At 38.9% G+C, this 15,982-nt stretch overlaps 1 protein-coding gene across 1 annotated transcript; it reads left to right on the plus strand.

Annotated features, from left to right (window-relative positions):
• Positions 1 to 6,094: 6,094 nt before the first annotated feature.
• LOC311490457 (claudin-18-like) lies at positions 6,095 to 9,660 on the plus strand (the record flags this gene model as incomplete). Its single annotated transcript, XM_084547941.1, has 5 exons — positions 6,095 to 6,314; positions 8,227 to 8,391; positions 8,481 to 8,619; positions 8,695 to 8,808; positions 9,078 to 9,660. The coding sequence occupies 5 exons, from the start codon at positions 6,095 to 6,097 to the stop codon at positions 9,217 to 9,219; spliced, it is 780 nt and encodes a 259-aa protein (XP_084404067.1). The 3' UTR covers positions 9,220 to 9,660.
• Positions 9,661 to 15,982: the final 6,322 nt, after the last annotated feature.

The raw sequence follows: 15,982 nt of genomic DNA on the forward strand, positions 1-15,982 counted from the left end.
GAAGTGAAAACAAGGAGGCAAACGCAGACCCTCAGAATCGTGGCAGAAAGAGGATATTGTAAAAGCTTCTTCTTCAATCCCCATTGTCTTCCAGATTAAATAGGAGAGGGCTATTAGCAGAGTTAATTGGCTCTCTAATTTAGATCTCGCCCCACTGAAAGCATAACGGATGCGAGCCTGTCGACCAATGATGTGTGCACTCTGTCACGCTGTCCTGCTGGGCTGTGATTGGTTAATTGCTAAGGGATTTTTGAAGTTTTCTCTCATTCTTCAAATGGAGCAGATTTGTGGGGGACTGTGTTCGTCTCCCTGGCTGTCCAGGTGGCATGCATTGTTTGGAGGTTTGAAGTGAGAGGGAAGGTGACACATTTACCACAGGTGCACCCCGTTGCCTGCTTTCTGGCTAACATTAAACCTGTTTTTATTTTTTCATTTCAATCCAAATGTTATCACCCTTAATTCATACTTTTTTGCACATATGCAGCTTTATTCACAGTCGGGGAAAAATGCACTGAAATCCTGATTGTCGTCCTCCTGACCTGCTCATATTTTGTAGAAGTTCCTGATGGCCTCAGAGAAACAGCACATTCACTCCAGGCCCTGCAACGTGAAAGGGCTTCTTATCACACTCCCAGCCAGTTTGCTCCCCGCTGCGACGGCTGTCTGTGTTGTCTGCACTCACCCTGCCCTCTAGTGTTTGTCAGGCGCCAGTGCACTTATTACTGAATAAAAATCCATTTAGACTCCCAAAAGGTGGAAGAAAGTAAATGGACCATTTTTCTACCATTTTCTGAGACAGCCTTTCATCATTTCAGCACACCTCTTTCTAGTGTTTTCTTATTGTAGCCTGACTGGTAATGGAGCTCTTGACTGGAGTTCAAAATAGGTGTGGAAATTTTCTTTCAAGGTCTGTCACCCAAACTTTTTTTTTCTTTTTTTTTCCCCCCACAAAAGTCAGAAAATGACAGCAGCAGATTAGGCTATATGCCCTGCTAGATGACACTGAGATGGCATCAGAGAGAAGTCACTACCGAGTCTTAAAGCTGCTCTCGTAAATGTTTTTAGGGATGCTAACAGCATCAGTACAGATTCACAGTTTCATCACGTTGATGACTTTTCCTCATTTTGCACGCATTCACCTCACGACTCTGTATCTGGACTGGCAGAGCTATTACCAAGGCTCTAGACCGGGAACTTCCACATAAGGTATGTCGGGTGTAGCTCCTCCGGAAACGCGTGACAACAGCAGATTGTGCAACATGCCCTACTTTATATGGCATCGGTAAGGTTAAAGCTACAGTACTAAATGTGTTTTTACCAGGCTATCCTTGGAAATACTGGATGAATTGCCATGAAATATGCAGTCATTTAACTTCCAGAGGATGGATCCCATGGACTTTGTTGACTTTTCCTTTAATGACAATTAATTTGAAGCCTGGATTCATTGAATTTCACCAACTTGTATTGAAATCAAGTCCAACTGTTAGCTAGACGTACTCCAATATTGCTTGACAGCATTCATGAGAGTCTTTTTAGTGTATCTGTCTAACCACGAACAGAACTGCAGCTAAATATCTCTCTATACATTCAATCAATGGTCTCTCATCTTCTTGTCACAAAACAGACATCAAAACTTTCTGTGAACCCTCCCACAGAATTGTAACTTAGCAATGCGGCGACGCGGACCGCAACAACTTTGGTTCGGCTGAAATTTATTAAATTTTTTCATATGTCTTCGGCCGAAAAAAAATTCTTCCTTGTCCGGCCTGAACACCTTCTGCTCAGATGTCTTCTCTGTTTCTGTGCAGTGATTTCAGTCCAAGTAACCTTGCGTTTTAGTGGCGCACACTTATTATAGTTTCTGTATAATATAGTCAGTGATTGAGACCAGTGACGCAAAATAAAAACAGACTCAGTGTTTCTGGAGAGACATCAGCATCTTTTGAATGGGACTAGGGGTGTGTTGCACGTTACAGTCCTCCTTGTTGGCTTGGTAGCTGCCTGCAACTTCTCAGTAGCGTTGTTTTCTAAAGCTTTGTTAAACCCCACTATATATTACCACTGATATGGTAAGAGATGAAGAAAAACCTTCTTCCTTTTTTCCGCTGGATGTTCTTCCACCTCCTGAGGCCCACAGAGCGCTGCAGCATTAAGATCCTTCTCAGTCAGTAGAGAGTATGTCCCTTCCTGCCAGTTGAAGGGACTGGGACTGAATTGATCGGATTCTGTTAATAAAGTCTTTCACAGTGCTTCTTTTTTAGCCCAATGATTGTGTGTGGCCGGGAAATGCTTTTTGTGCCAGTGTGGGTGACACAGGATGACAGCAAAAGTTGGAATAATGTGTGTAAATCATAGCACCTAGCTCATAAACTGAAACACTGAACAGCTTAAGGGCAAGTTACATCCAGGAGTCTACTACTACCACCTGCAAGATGAGTGTAACAGGAATAAAGTATCATCTCTTTCTGATGGCAGCCGATCAGCTGTCTACTGGTTGTGTAGGTATTTAACAAAAACTAAGAACTGTCCTCTGAGATCATAGTTTACTGTAACCCAAATGGAGCTTGAAAGAGAATGAATATTGGACTGAAACATATAACGCAAACAAGTCGATGTTTGCTAGCATGTTTGTGACAACATGTTTACGTCTACAGATTGCTGTGCCGCCTCCGTGAGGATAAAAATGTATTTGCGTGTTTGAAACGGTCTAATTCTGTTCACAGTTTCTGAACATGGCTTAATCTGTACCAGTTTATTTACACTACTCTAAACCTAAGACTGTGTGTTTTTATTCATGCACTAGCCCATCGAAGTACAAGTGATGCACTGTTGGGGTTTAACGATGTTTATCTGCTCGGCAGGCTCAGAGTTTGTAGCTGCTGATCCTCTAGCAGGCAGCTACACATGCATATATGTACTCAGCACTGATTTACGGTTTCTTACAGTACTTATGAGAACAATCTTATTCATGGCAGAACAAACATCTCCGCCGAGAACAAATCTATGTGAAGTAGCTTCTCCTTTCATGTGCAGTTCAACGGGCAGCTCACGATAAGTAAACAGTGGCTCCTTCAGAGGCTGGAAAAGTTGTTTGCTCAAGGTTCAGCCTGCTGGGGGACAAATGGCTTTGCACAGCGGACGGCAAAAGTCATTAACACAGCCTGTAGCTGGCTACTGTTACTTCTATTGACAGTGATCAAATCAGGCCGCCTGCGTGAGAGAGTTTATGTTTCACTGTGTGGGTCATTTGAACTACTTGTGGTTTCCCATGTGAAGTGTTATTTTTTATTTTATTTTGTTGGAGTACTTGTTTCCCTCATCACAGTTCTAATTTATTATTTCTTAATTTGCTCTCGGGGTAAAATTTGAAACTTTAATCACAGCGAGTAAATCAAACAACAATTGAGTTGGTCTTAATGTTCTACAATATAATGACCTATTAACTACCTGACAGTGACCACTGAACATACCTGAACCTACAACAGGACTTTTAAACATGTCTTTATATACTTAACGTAGCTTCAGGTAGAATTCAGTGTGTTTGTTGTATATGTAAAGTGTTTGGCCCTGAACAAGGCCCAACCCAGTTTCGACTCAGTCCTGGCCGCTCACATGACCTCCACGTATCAGCTACAGGCAAATTGGTTTCAGTTTTCTACAATCATATCAGTATTTACTTTTTCTTGACTAGCTGCTGGTGCCTCAACGATACGAAGCACCCAGCCCAACGACGCTGTCATCTGGTTTCGTTCAACAGCCTGGCTGTTATTTACATAGACCCATATTTGATCTGCAAATGTTGTGCGTTCAAATGAAACCATTTTTTTTTTAACAAGTGTAAGATAATTTTTGGTGAAGAATAATGCTCAAAATAAGTTTTGGAAGGATAGTGCTATCAATGGCAATCATCTGAGATGATAAAGCCAAACCTGGGTTCACAGTTGAATGTTTTATGTCAAGAAGAAACGTTCATCAGGAAGTCGGAGAAGTACATTTTTCACCTTTCCATATCCTGTCAGGTATTGGCACATACCAGAATTTCCCTCATGAGAATATGACCTAAACAAGGTTTCATATTTTTTTACACTTATTACGTTAAAATGCTGACACCATGACAAAAATAAAACTTCCTCACAAATTTTTGTGTGTGGTTATTATAAGAATTTAGTCTGTTTTTGTCATATTGTCAAACTCATGTTGACAGTGTGACAAAAGTAAAATGTCCTGTTAAAGTGTTTCTCACTGTAATGGAAACATTTCCTCAGTTTCAGCGCTGATAACGTTTTATCATACTTTTATATAACTTTTATAATGCCAATTTATTTAGTTTTTTTCAGCAACATATCAAATAATCTTGTTATATCAAAAAATAAATAAATAAATGGTATGTTATTCTAATATGAAACTTTCAGGGGGTACAACATGAGACGAGGAGCCTCAATATTCAGGATATTGAGGCAGGTTTTTTATTACTAATTTATTATTATTATCATTATTAGCTACAGCTTCAAAATATCTAGGAATGAAACAAATTGTCCAGAACAGCATTCGTCTTTTCAAAGGCTGGCTGGCCAAAAATGATAGTGAGAGGTTGCGTAGTTATCTAAAGCTTCCTAACAAATAGTTCCTCGGTCAACTTCTTACTATGAGAAATGTTCTTAGACATAAACACAAGCCTTTCCGCCAATACTGGAGCAGTTATGGTTGCATCCATAGACTGTATCCAAAGATGGAAGACATGGCAGCTCCCCAGAAGAGAAGCCAGAATATGTACATCATGACAAGCTGGTCCCTCCATGTTAGCGGATGACTAACTACACTTCAAATATATATATATATTTTTGTCACAAATATAGTTTCTGCCATATTAAGTTCTTATTTTATCACATTGATGTCCAAGTATATGTTATTGAGGCGTTGTACAGTATGTCGCCATCCTTGACCTCAAAAGTCAAATGACTGCTGTCATGACTATGTGATTTATTGTCTGTTTCAAATCACTTAAGATTATATTTTGATAATAAGGTAAATGCTAATTTTATTCCTAACATGCTACAACAACAACTTATCTGTGGGGGAAATTAGCAGCTGGCTTGCAACACAACATGCACTTACTAATCATTTTTATCTTGACAACAATAAGCCTACTTTGTCCGTATCAGTCCAAGACAGCCAGGATTTTGGCTGCTTAAACTGCTTGAAGGGTGCTCTGTGTGCTCACATTTGGGCCAGGCAGGAGGTTGGATACCACATCGCCGTCCTCTAGTCCATACTGGAAATAGTGGTAGCAAATGAGATGGCAGTATTTAATTTGAATTTTGTTGACCGTTGGAAGTAACATTTGCTCCTTTTGTAAGGCCTCTGTGTTTCAAATGTGACCAGACCACACCCATGCGGTCCTGCATTGAAAGACATATAGCTTTGTTGTTGCTTGTTTACTCATGAATAATTTCAAAAGAAAGTTTCGCCAGTGTCTAAAAAATGTTATCTAAAAGTTGCGATCCAGATCCACATTTTTGTTTTACAACAGCAGTCTTCGATACTGTCGACATGTTCAGGTGCAGTGTTGAGATGTAGGTCACTTGTGTTTCAGCTGTGACGCATACGTATGAGACACAAACGCCGAACGGGAAAAACACAATTCACAGATCATGAGTACAACATGGCCTGTGTACACAACTGCTTTAAAAGGAGCATATCTCCTCTGCTAGAAGCACGAGACAGTCCTTAATCACCATTTTGGGATGCTGGTAGCCAACTGAATATCATCTGACTGCAGGTTTTGGAAATCATTTGCAAAAAAAAAAAAACCCAAAACAATGATCAGTCAGAGCGCCATATCATTTCTGCTCTTTACCAAGAAGTATTAGTGGGCAACATGAATCATATTTTACTGATACTGATACGCTCCACCCACCTTCTTCTATACATGACTGGGCTGTATGCAAACAGACGGGGTCACTGCTGAAGTCCTTTTTGACTTCACACCTGCCCATATCATATTCAAACACGGAGCTGCAGCTCTGAGAACAGGTTGCAATCAAGAGTTTCTGGCTTTAGTTGTTGTTTCCAGCAGCGGAGAAAAGACGGCACCATGGCAGCCACCCTTTGTCAGGTTTTGGGCTTCGTCCTGAGTTTGCTAGGTTTCGCGGGAATAGTCGCTTCGACTGGGATGGACCAGTGGGCCACAGAAGACCTCTTTGACAACGTCGTGACGGCCGTGTACTCGTACTCAGGCCTGTGGCGGTCCTGCGTTCGACAGAGCTCCGGCTTCACAGAGTGCCGACCATATTTCACCATTCTGGGCCTTCCAGGTAATCTTTCATTTAGTTTCATCAGCCTGAATGGGACAAAATACTTTGTGGTCTACAAGGGCGATAAAGGCAATGTTGGGCATGAGATTACTTAGGGAAAATTGGACCATTGGGGTCTGGGTTTTCTTATAATGATGGGAAAATCATGATGAATGGTTAAACCACACCCTCTCTTACGAAGGAGGCGAAACTCTCGTCGACACAGTTTCCCGAAACCAGGAAGAAAGTTTTAGGCAAACATCTGATAAGGTCGGTTCCCCGCTCAAGCATACATAGCAATACGAAGCAGCAGTAGCAACGACAGAGCCATTTCATGACTCCATGACACTGGCTGTAACTCAGTTAGTGAGGGACATTTAAAATGGCTGTCTCAATGATTCAGTTAACAGGATTCATGTTGTCCGCGCTGGGGCAATTCTTAATATCGGCTGCAACAGCAATGGACATGTGGAGCTTACAGGACCGATCTTTAACAGTAGTAACAAATTTTTTCACTTATTCTGGTTTGTGGAACAACTGTGTGGGGACATCGTACGGCACCACACAGTGCAGGCCTTATTTCACCATACTGGGACTGCCAGGTAAGAGAATTACACATTTATCAAATACTCTCCACATGACGGATTACAGAGAACATTTTCCAAAGGACCTTGGAAGGTACTTTAGAATATTTGGGAGGTTTTAGGGCAGATTTTCTCCATTTCCACCCCCCCGCTCCCCTCGCATTAAAAATGCAGTCGACTGCAGAAACGATGGTGTCTCTCTGGAATCAAATGGAAATTTGATGAGACATCCAAAGCTTAGCTGAGCAAGCACAAGCTTTACCAGAGTGTCACACAATGTAAAGTACATTTCCACACTCTGTACTTAACAGCTGAATGTAGTGTAGAGCATATTGTATATAAGGTCTTAAAGGCTTAAACCTAGAATAATACAGGTACAATATCTCAGGACACTGAAAGATGGAATTTAGTTCAGTATGTTTCAACATATGCTGCTTTGATTTATGAGTGCTGGAAAATAACTGCAATGTTCTTCTTTTTCTTAGTATTTTTTTTACTGTAATTGAAAATGAATGCCATGAGTGTTGAGCTCTTTAAGCCTCTTTCAAAGTTTATTCTTGATGTACACGTGCAGTAAAACTAATATTTTTTAGTATTACTGATGCAAAATTTTACCCTGCAGTGTCAGAAATAGTTCATTTTCAAACCTTTCAGTACTCACCCTGTGTCTTAGAATACTTATTCTTGTATCTATATATGTGTATCATTTATTGTATGAATATTTGATTTTAATGAATCCGTATTTAGTTTTATTCTTTTTTTTTATTTTAATTTTTTTATCTCTTGTCTCTTTAAGTCATACATTATCTTCAGTGCAATCGCTGGTAAAAAAAATGTTAATGATTTTTTATTTTTTATTTATTTTTTTTTTTTTTAAATGGGAGCTGCTGACACTCGGTGCCTCTGTGATGTTTTTGTTTTAGCCATTTGTAGTTCTTAAAAAATCATGATCATGATTTGCAATACAGTGCCACTGATGGAAAGTACTTGGAAGTTAAAGTACGTAGGTATCAGCTGCTAAATATATCTTGAAGGACAAAATATAAAGTACATCATGTACTGTATTCATACAGTGTAATGTGTCATATGTACTGGTATGTATTTCTAAAAATTTCTCTAAAATGCACAGAAGCACATGACAAAAAAGCATATCTCATAATTAAAGGAAAAGTGATATATAATTACAAAGGGGTAAATACATCATGCTTCTGTTGAAACGCATGGCGTGCTCCATCACACATGCATTCAGTTACTTTTAACTTCTCTACATCAGCAGCTTACAAATCAGTTTGATGAGCAGATGATGCGATGAAAAAACATTTAAACTTCACAACTTCTTCGGATTACAGCTCTGCTCCAAGCCGTCCGCGCCTTGATGATCGTTGGTATTGTTCTTGGCGCTATCGGCCTTCTGATTGCCATATTCGCCCTAAAGTGCTTGAAGATGGGGAACATGGAGGACAACATCAAAGCCACGATGACGCTGACAGCCGGGATCATGTTTCTCCTTGCAGGTACAGAAATTCTTTGTTTTCAGGTTTGATCCCTGAAAATTACCACTGAAGCATTATTTCACTATGTCAACCATTCGCAACGTTTGTAGGTGTCTGTGGTATCGCTGGAGTGTCGGCTTTCGCTAACTTGATTGTGCAAAGTTTTCGGTTCACGACATATGCTGATGGTGGATTCAGCATGTATGGAGGAGGGAATGTTGGCGGACTAACCGGATCTCTGACTCCAAGGTAAAATCAAGATCAATAGTTTGTCTTCTAAAACAGTTTTGGTGTTGTTTTACCATAATTATTGTCTTCTTCCAGGTACACATTTGGCCCTGCTCTTTTCGTGGGTTGGATCGGTGGAGCTGTCTTGGTCATTGGAGGCGTCATGATGTGCCTGGCCTGCCGTGGAATGAAATCAGACAAACAGGAGAGGTAATGTCTTTGTGAATTTTCGACCTGCTTGCCAAACAAAATGCAGCAGTCTTTATTCTTCTTGTGGTCATGTTTGTGTGCTTCAGTGCATATTTGCCCAATACTTAATATTTACAAGCGGTGAAAATGTGGAGAAACAAATGTGATGGGGTAGCTGGTGTGAATCCAGATGTGATTATTCACTCTTGGAGCCTAACATAACTGGAACTAATATTTAAAATCTGTGTGCTTGACTGTATTTTGTATAATTTCTTTCTGATGTTCCTCAGATATGATGGGATGGCTTACAAAGCTGCCTCTCAACACATGATGTACAGACAGGACACTAGATCCCGACCTGCCCATAATGACTCCTACAAAGCCCAGAGTATGGAGGGGAGGCAGTCGAACCAGAGATTTGACTATGTGTAATACAGCCCGTCTTGTGAATACCGCTTTTATATTTTGCCGTTTTGTGATGAATTTTTCTCTTCTTTTAGCCTAGACTCATGGAAAGAGGTTTTTTTCACCTGTCTTTAATTTGGTAGAAATATTTTGTACGTTTTTTTTTTTTTTAAATAACATCATGTAATCCAATTTGTCAAATTATGTGATTTGTGCTGTGCTATTTTTACGTCTGTCAAAAAAAAAAAGTTGTTTGTGAACATGTATTTTTCCTCATACTAAATTCATCAACACAACATGTTTAACAAAATAAGATTCAATATGTTTATTGTCATATACGCAGTAAAAACAGCAGTTTATATCGTACAGTGAAATTCTTACTTTGCCAGTCCTCCTTACTAACAACAATAAATAAATGAAATAAACAGAAAACCTACAAAGAACAAAATATAAAAAACAAAAGATAACAATTATGACAGAAGTTCCACCGGTTATTTGGTCATACAGAAGAGGATAATAGCCATATTGTAAATAAATAAATGTAAATTCTGCTGATAAAGTTAGAATTCTAACTTTATGTTCTGAAATCTGAAATTAAAGTGTGAATACTGGAAAAAAAAGTCATCTTTTTTACTGTGGTCTCAGTCTTTTCTGTTCTAAAAGGGGATTTAAACTTTTTTTTTTTTTTTTTTTAATGTAGAGATTAGTTAGTAAAAGTTCCTTGTACTAGTTACTTCTTGTTCGCCAGGTTTAACAGTCATGTAGCTAGCTAAACCAAAGACAGAAGTAGAGCTAGCTTGCTAAAATATTAACTGTTCTGACTGGAGGAGAAAATAATAAACATTGTTGACACACTGACCATACATTGGATCAAAAATTACATTTAAAAAAAAAAAAAAAAGAAGTTCAGATTACAAAACATAACGCCTATGCTAATGTTCGCCTAACCGGTGCAGCTGATATGTGGGTAGTTAGCTCAACTAAAGACAAACGTAGCGTTAGCTCTGGAATATATCAACCTTTTAGACTGGAGGGGTTGACACATTGACTGGACATACTGTATTAAAATACTATTTAAGAATGTGAAAATGGCATATTACTAAAACTTTAGTATTACATTTAGATTATAAAACAAATTGACCAAATCAAATTGGTATGGTTAGCTAAAGTTAACAGGATACAAAACACATTTTTACATGTACATAAAGTAAGATCTTTTAACAAATGATTGTCTCCTACTTTTAATATACTTCTTGGTCCACTAGAATAGTTTTAGAATTTTATTATTTTTTTTAAATAGACTAGTCGACTGCTAGGCTCATATGAGTCTGATAACACTCCTTTTGGATTTCATTATGGGGCGTGTTTCAACCGATACAGAGAAGGAAAAAATACCCCTGCACATGTTTGGATAGTCCTACAACCTCGCAGAGCATCACAATATGTGACATTAAGACATTCTCGTTGTAAAGAAATTCACCCCAATGTGATGCCGCATAAAGCCCATCTGAATAATTTGATTAGCCTGGCATATCTTTGCTGGAGCATAATCAGTTCCCAACGGAGTGGCTCCAGACCAACTTTATCACAAAAAAAGGCTTCCATGCTAGATTGTCGCCCCAGTTTTAAACATTACATTTAATTTTGCAACCACATTTACTAAGTTTAGTTTGAAAGTAAATAATAATCATCAATACCTAAGTTAGCAGAGTATATTACACAGAACTTCAAAAACTAGTATTTGATTTAAGAATACCTTTTTTTGTCCTGCAATGGGGACAGAGATATAGGGCTCGTCTGGGACTTGAAGCCAGGACCTTTCACACCCAAAGCAAGAATCATACCCCTAGACAAACGAGCCACAGCTCATGCAACCCAGCACCTCCAAAATATAATTTTGAATCGATCCCTTCAGCATAAAGTGATGTTGAATTTGTGGCTGTTAGAATATAATTTAATAGCTTTAACTAAACAAAATGTTCTGTACATTGTAAGTGTGACAAAAACTTTATACAATGAAATTATGTCTGCTATTCAACAAGACAACAACAGGTTTAGTTATTGTGTATCATTTCATACAAGTGATGATCGAACCATCTGAAACAAACACTTATGTTGTTGTTTATCCCATTAGTGTTATCAGTAGGAAACGCAGTGGTCATCAGTTTATCCGTGGTAGTTACCTGTTATCTCCAGCCCTGCAGCACTACATGATGAATTAAATATTTGTCACAGTGTTGCAGGGTAATTGAATAAAGTAAAAGGTTCCCCTCAGATAGACGCTGCATCTTTGATGTAAGCCTTTTTGATCGGTCAGGCATTGTGCTCTGTATCTGGACTGGTCTTTGATACCAAATTGTCTCTTACTCCCGTGGGATATGTCCTTATTTCCCAGGGAACAGACAGAAAAGGGTTTGATGATTTGCATGAAATCAAAATTCTTGATAATAGAATTAATGGAAGTAATGAGTAGTAACATTTAATCAACTCAGTAATTGTTTTAATTAAATTGTAAATGGCTGTATATTACGATGTGACCTTTTAAAGCCCTTCTTGTGCTTATTCTTTTGTACAGTCAGGGACTTTAAAGAAGACACCCTTTAATATTGTCTGGCTTGCTCATGGGGAGAGAGTTCAGGTAATGGCACATTGGGAGTCCTCTAGATATTGCTTACACATCACAGACTCTGGAAGATCTGTGGTCATTTCCTTATATAACAATCAGGAAATTTGTTGTCAAACCAAGACTTAGAATTAGAAAGCAAAAGGATTTTAATTATTAATTATCCTGTATGACATAAACTTAAACTTACACAAGTTATTGAGTAAATGTCTTTTATGTTTGTTTCCTGTGTCATATGGTTCTGGTTGATGATGCTAATAATAATAATTATAATTCTTTATTTTCCTAGACATACGGACGTCAACTGTTTCTGCTTAAATGATTAGTTGATTAGTCAACTGACAGACAAAAATGTCAATTTCCCGGTTTCACAACCTTAAAACTTTGGGTTGACGAGACAACAGATGACTATGTACACTATAATGACTGATTTTCTGCAATTTTATATACTCAACAGTGTAGAAACACTATGTCACATATTAATAATGGAAATAAGGGTTGCAATTTTACAGATCTCCTATGATTCAAAAAGTATTAGTAGTTGTCTGAGTGTAGGTAGTATTTGAGAAACAGCTTAAACTCAATGAACAGTCTAAAAACTTGAGTTGCAGCCTTCTGATTCCAGGGCCACTGCCACCTTTACTTCTGGTGGTTATCAGTCTTGGATACATTTACCACTGTTAGAGCACTTGCAGACTTGCAAGAACAAGAACAAGATGAGGTGTACCAAGACAGCAAATTCTATTCATTTGAGTGAATTTAATCTTTGTTTTTAAGCATATTTTTAATTGGAGTCAGGCATGCACCTTTTGATAGCAATTCAGTGATCCAGAGTTTGACAGTTTTTAGTTCCAGTTGACTCACATGAAAAGAACTTAGCCTGCAGAGACTGGGTCAGCCACGTCCTGCAGAGCTAGACATCATAACCTCATTCTTGAAGCTCTGGCGCCATCTACTGACTAAAATATAAACTATTTTACTATTCTGTTGATGAAGTGGGAATACAGTGTTGGTGGAGCATCCTGGGTTCAGCTCCATCTGTGAGCTCTCTGCATTTGTCCTGATCACACTCAGACTTTCATTTTTTAAACCTCTAACTACTGATCATTTCAAACTTCTATCTTAAACTGACAGAGTATCATTGTTTAATGGCTTCACCTAACTTCCTTCATTCAGTTGGTGTGTGGCATAGACCGAGAGCAAAACACTGAACTACATGTGGAGTGCTCACGAATTCAGTTGGGGTGACAAGAGAGCAGAGAGAGAGAAGATGAACGTAGCCACAGTTTGCCTTGATGTTAGCCTTGAGCGTTGCAAGCTGTCAGCAGTATCTTAAGCAGCTGCATGAAGTTATGACAGGGAGAGAAGTGCAGTTTAATGGACCGAGCCTAGTCTTTAATAAGCCCATCACTTGCGTTGACTCAATAAAGTGTTGGTCAAATATGCGTTTGTGAGTATTATGGCAAAAAAATAACAAAAAGAAACAACAGTCGATCATTGTTTAAGGTGTGTTCCCTCTGCTGCAGAGAAAATGTCAGTTAACAGCACCTCAGATTACAGCCTACAGCACTCACCTCAAAGCAGGAAGCAGTTTAATTATCCTTTATTTAACCAGATAAATGTCTCACTGACATCTAAATGAATATGACTTTTGTGGTGACACTATTGGTTGATCAACATGGCAACGAGCAGGTTGTCCACGAACCAGAGGGTTAGCGGTTTGATCCCCAGAAGGTGCCACACACTGAGAACAAGATACTGAAGCCCCATTTGCTCCTAGTGCATGGCATGTGTGTGCTTGTGTGAGTAAATGTGTAGATGTGTCTATGACTGTCTGCTTTGATTAACAATAGATAGAGAGGTGCTATATAATTTTATATACACTGATAAATTCCAGGCTTTGACAGGCATATGATGCTGAATGGTGGTGTGCTGCAACTGATGACCTGGCCTCTAACCTGACCTAAACCCAAACCAAGATACAGAAGTAAATCTTTCTTTAATTGAGCATATAGTTGTAGGTTGTATAGTTAATGGAAAATGGCTACATCTCAGGAAACAGCCATGTTCCTGTCCAGGCTCCACAATCCCTAAAGACAGGTAGCGAAACAATGGAGTTGGGCAGTTGTGGTTGGAGGACATGCTGCATCAGATTAATCTCATCAGTGACAATGTAGGAGACAACCTGTACAATGTCATCATAATTTAAGACTTTTCCCAAAAATGTCTCTGTGCTACAATAAACTTGGGTCTGTAACAGAACGATTGTGACTTCTTCCAGGCAACAGCACAACAGATTTCATGTTCAGCTCAACTCAAGCTGGGAGTAGGGGAGTTTCTGCTAAATCTCCAGGTCATACAATATGATACAAAAAAACAATACGATACGATATGAAGTAATATCGGCATATTTTTTACATCAGTAGACAGATTTCTCAATTCAGTTGCCAAAAGAAAAGAATAGAAAACAAACAGGGGGAAATATTTCCCATACTGTCCTAAGATAAGATAAGATAAGATAGGACGTTATTTATCCCCGTGGGGAAATTAGGGTGTTACGGTGGCAGGGAACAACAGTGCAAGATACAAAAAGATACAAAATAAATAGAATAAGGTAGACAAGAGAAACTATATAAAAGTAAATATTTACATATTGCATCAGGTTTTAAGAAGCTAACCAGAAACTGAATAACCAACTAGTGTAAATTGAGGGTTGAGGTGGTAAGGAGGCTATTCATGAATATCATGATTAAAACCAAACTCCAATAGGAGTTGCACCAAGTATTGCACTAAAAAGACATGAGGTAATGACAGGGATGAGTTGTATATATTGTGCTCTTGTATGTCCTGAAAAGAATCTCAGCAGCAGAGCTAAGAAATGCTGATGTCAAAGAGTCTCACTGCTGAGGGGACAAAAGACCTCCGGAAACGCTCCTCCTTGCACTGTGGGTGCAGCAGTCTTTGGGCTGAAGGAGCTTCCTAAAGTCCCAACTGTCTCATACAGAGGATGAGAGGGTTTTTTCCTGATGTTTGGCAGTTTAGCCAACATCCTCCTCTCCCCCACCTGCTCCACTGAGTCCAGAGGATAGCCCAGGATGGAGCTGGCCCTCCTGACCAGTTTGCCCAGTCTATTCTTGTCCCTCTCTGTGACTCTGCCACACAAGCAGACCACAGTGTAGAAGATTGCCGATGCAACCACAGTGTCGTAAAAAGTCCTGAGTAGTGTCCTACACACCCCAAAGGACCTCAGTCTCCTCAGCAGGTGGAGGCGACTTTTGTCCCTTCCTGTATAGGACCTTGGCTGGTTCTTGATGTTCATTTTACGTATGGCTTGAGAATGACGTATTGCAAGGTTGAAGAAAATCAAAGTGAGTTTTACTGAAGTTTAACACTTGAATACAGTGGTAAATATTCAGATACTTCATGTGCTTTAAATCCTGACACCTGTCAGGGTTGAACAAACTATTATGACTGTTCAGGTTGAAGCATATCACATTTTGAATGTGACATTTTGATTAGTAATTAGTAACTATAAACAGTCCCTTTCAAATAATGGTGTCAAGTAAAAAAGGTAGTCTCTAATAGATGGAACACAAATACAACAAAACAAAAGTACTACTTTCCTCTACTAAAGTACTATACATCAAAATTCTACTTTGGTACAAGAAAGTAATGAGTTACTTTCCACTTTTTCCATCATTGCTCGGCAGACAATAGGTTGATATCAAATGACCTGTCATAGTGTTAGACTTACTGTTCAGAAAGCAGAAGATGTCAAGATCTGATACACAAAACAAATGAAGAAGAGGACTTCTGGTTGCCTGACACATCCTCAATTTCTCTGATAATATAGTCGCCGTATCTCCAGATGATTCCCTTCTCACTGTGGATGAGGAAGCAAACTTATCTGAGAGCAGCACACCTGGAATCAGCTTCTGTTTGTTTGACCTTTGAGAAGAAAGAGGGAACTCCTTACCATGTTGTCGTAGCCACTGAGTTAGGTCAACAACCTGAAATTCTGCCGACATTGTTATCTGAACAATTACTGTAAAATGTACTTACGTTAGATTCACATTGTATGAAGTTGATTAACCTAGTATGACTCACCAATCAGCTACAATATTAAAACCACTAACTTACCTTATTTTTATTTTTTTATTTATTGTA

The sequence above is a fragment of the Chelon labrosus genome (assembly GCF_963514085.1).
Source record: "Chelon labrosus genome assembly, chromosome: 7".
Lineage (NCBI taxonomy): Eukaryota > Metazoa > Chordata > Actinopteri > Mugiliformes > Mugilidae > Chelon > Chelon labrosus.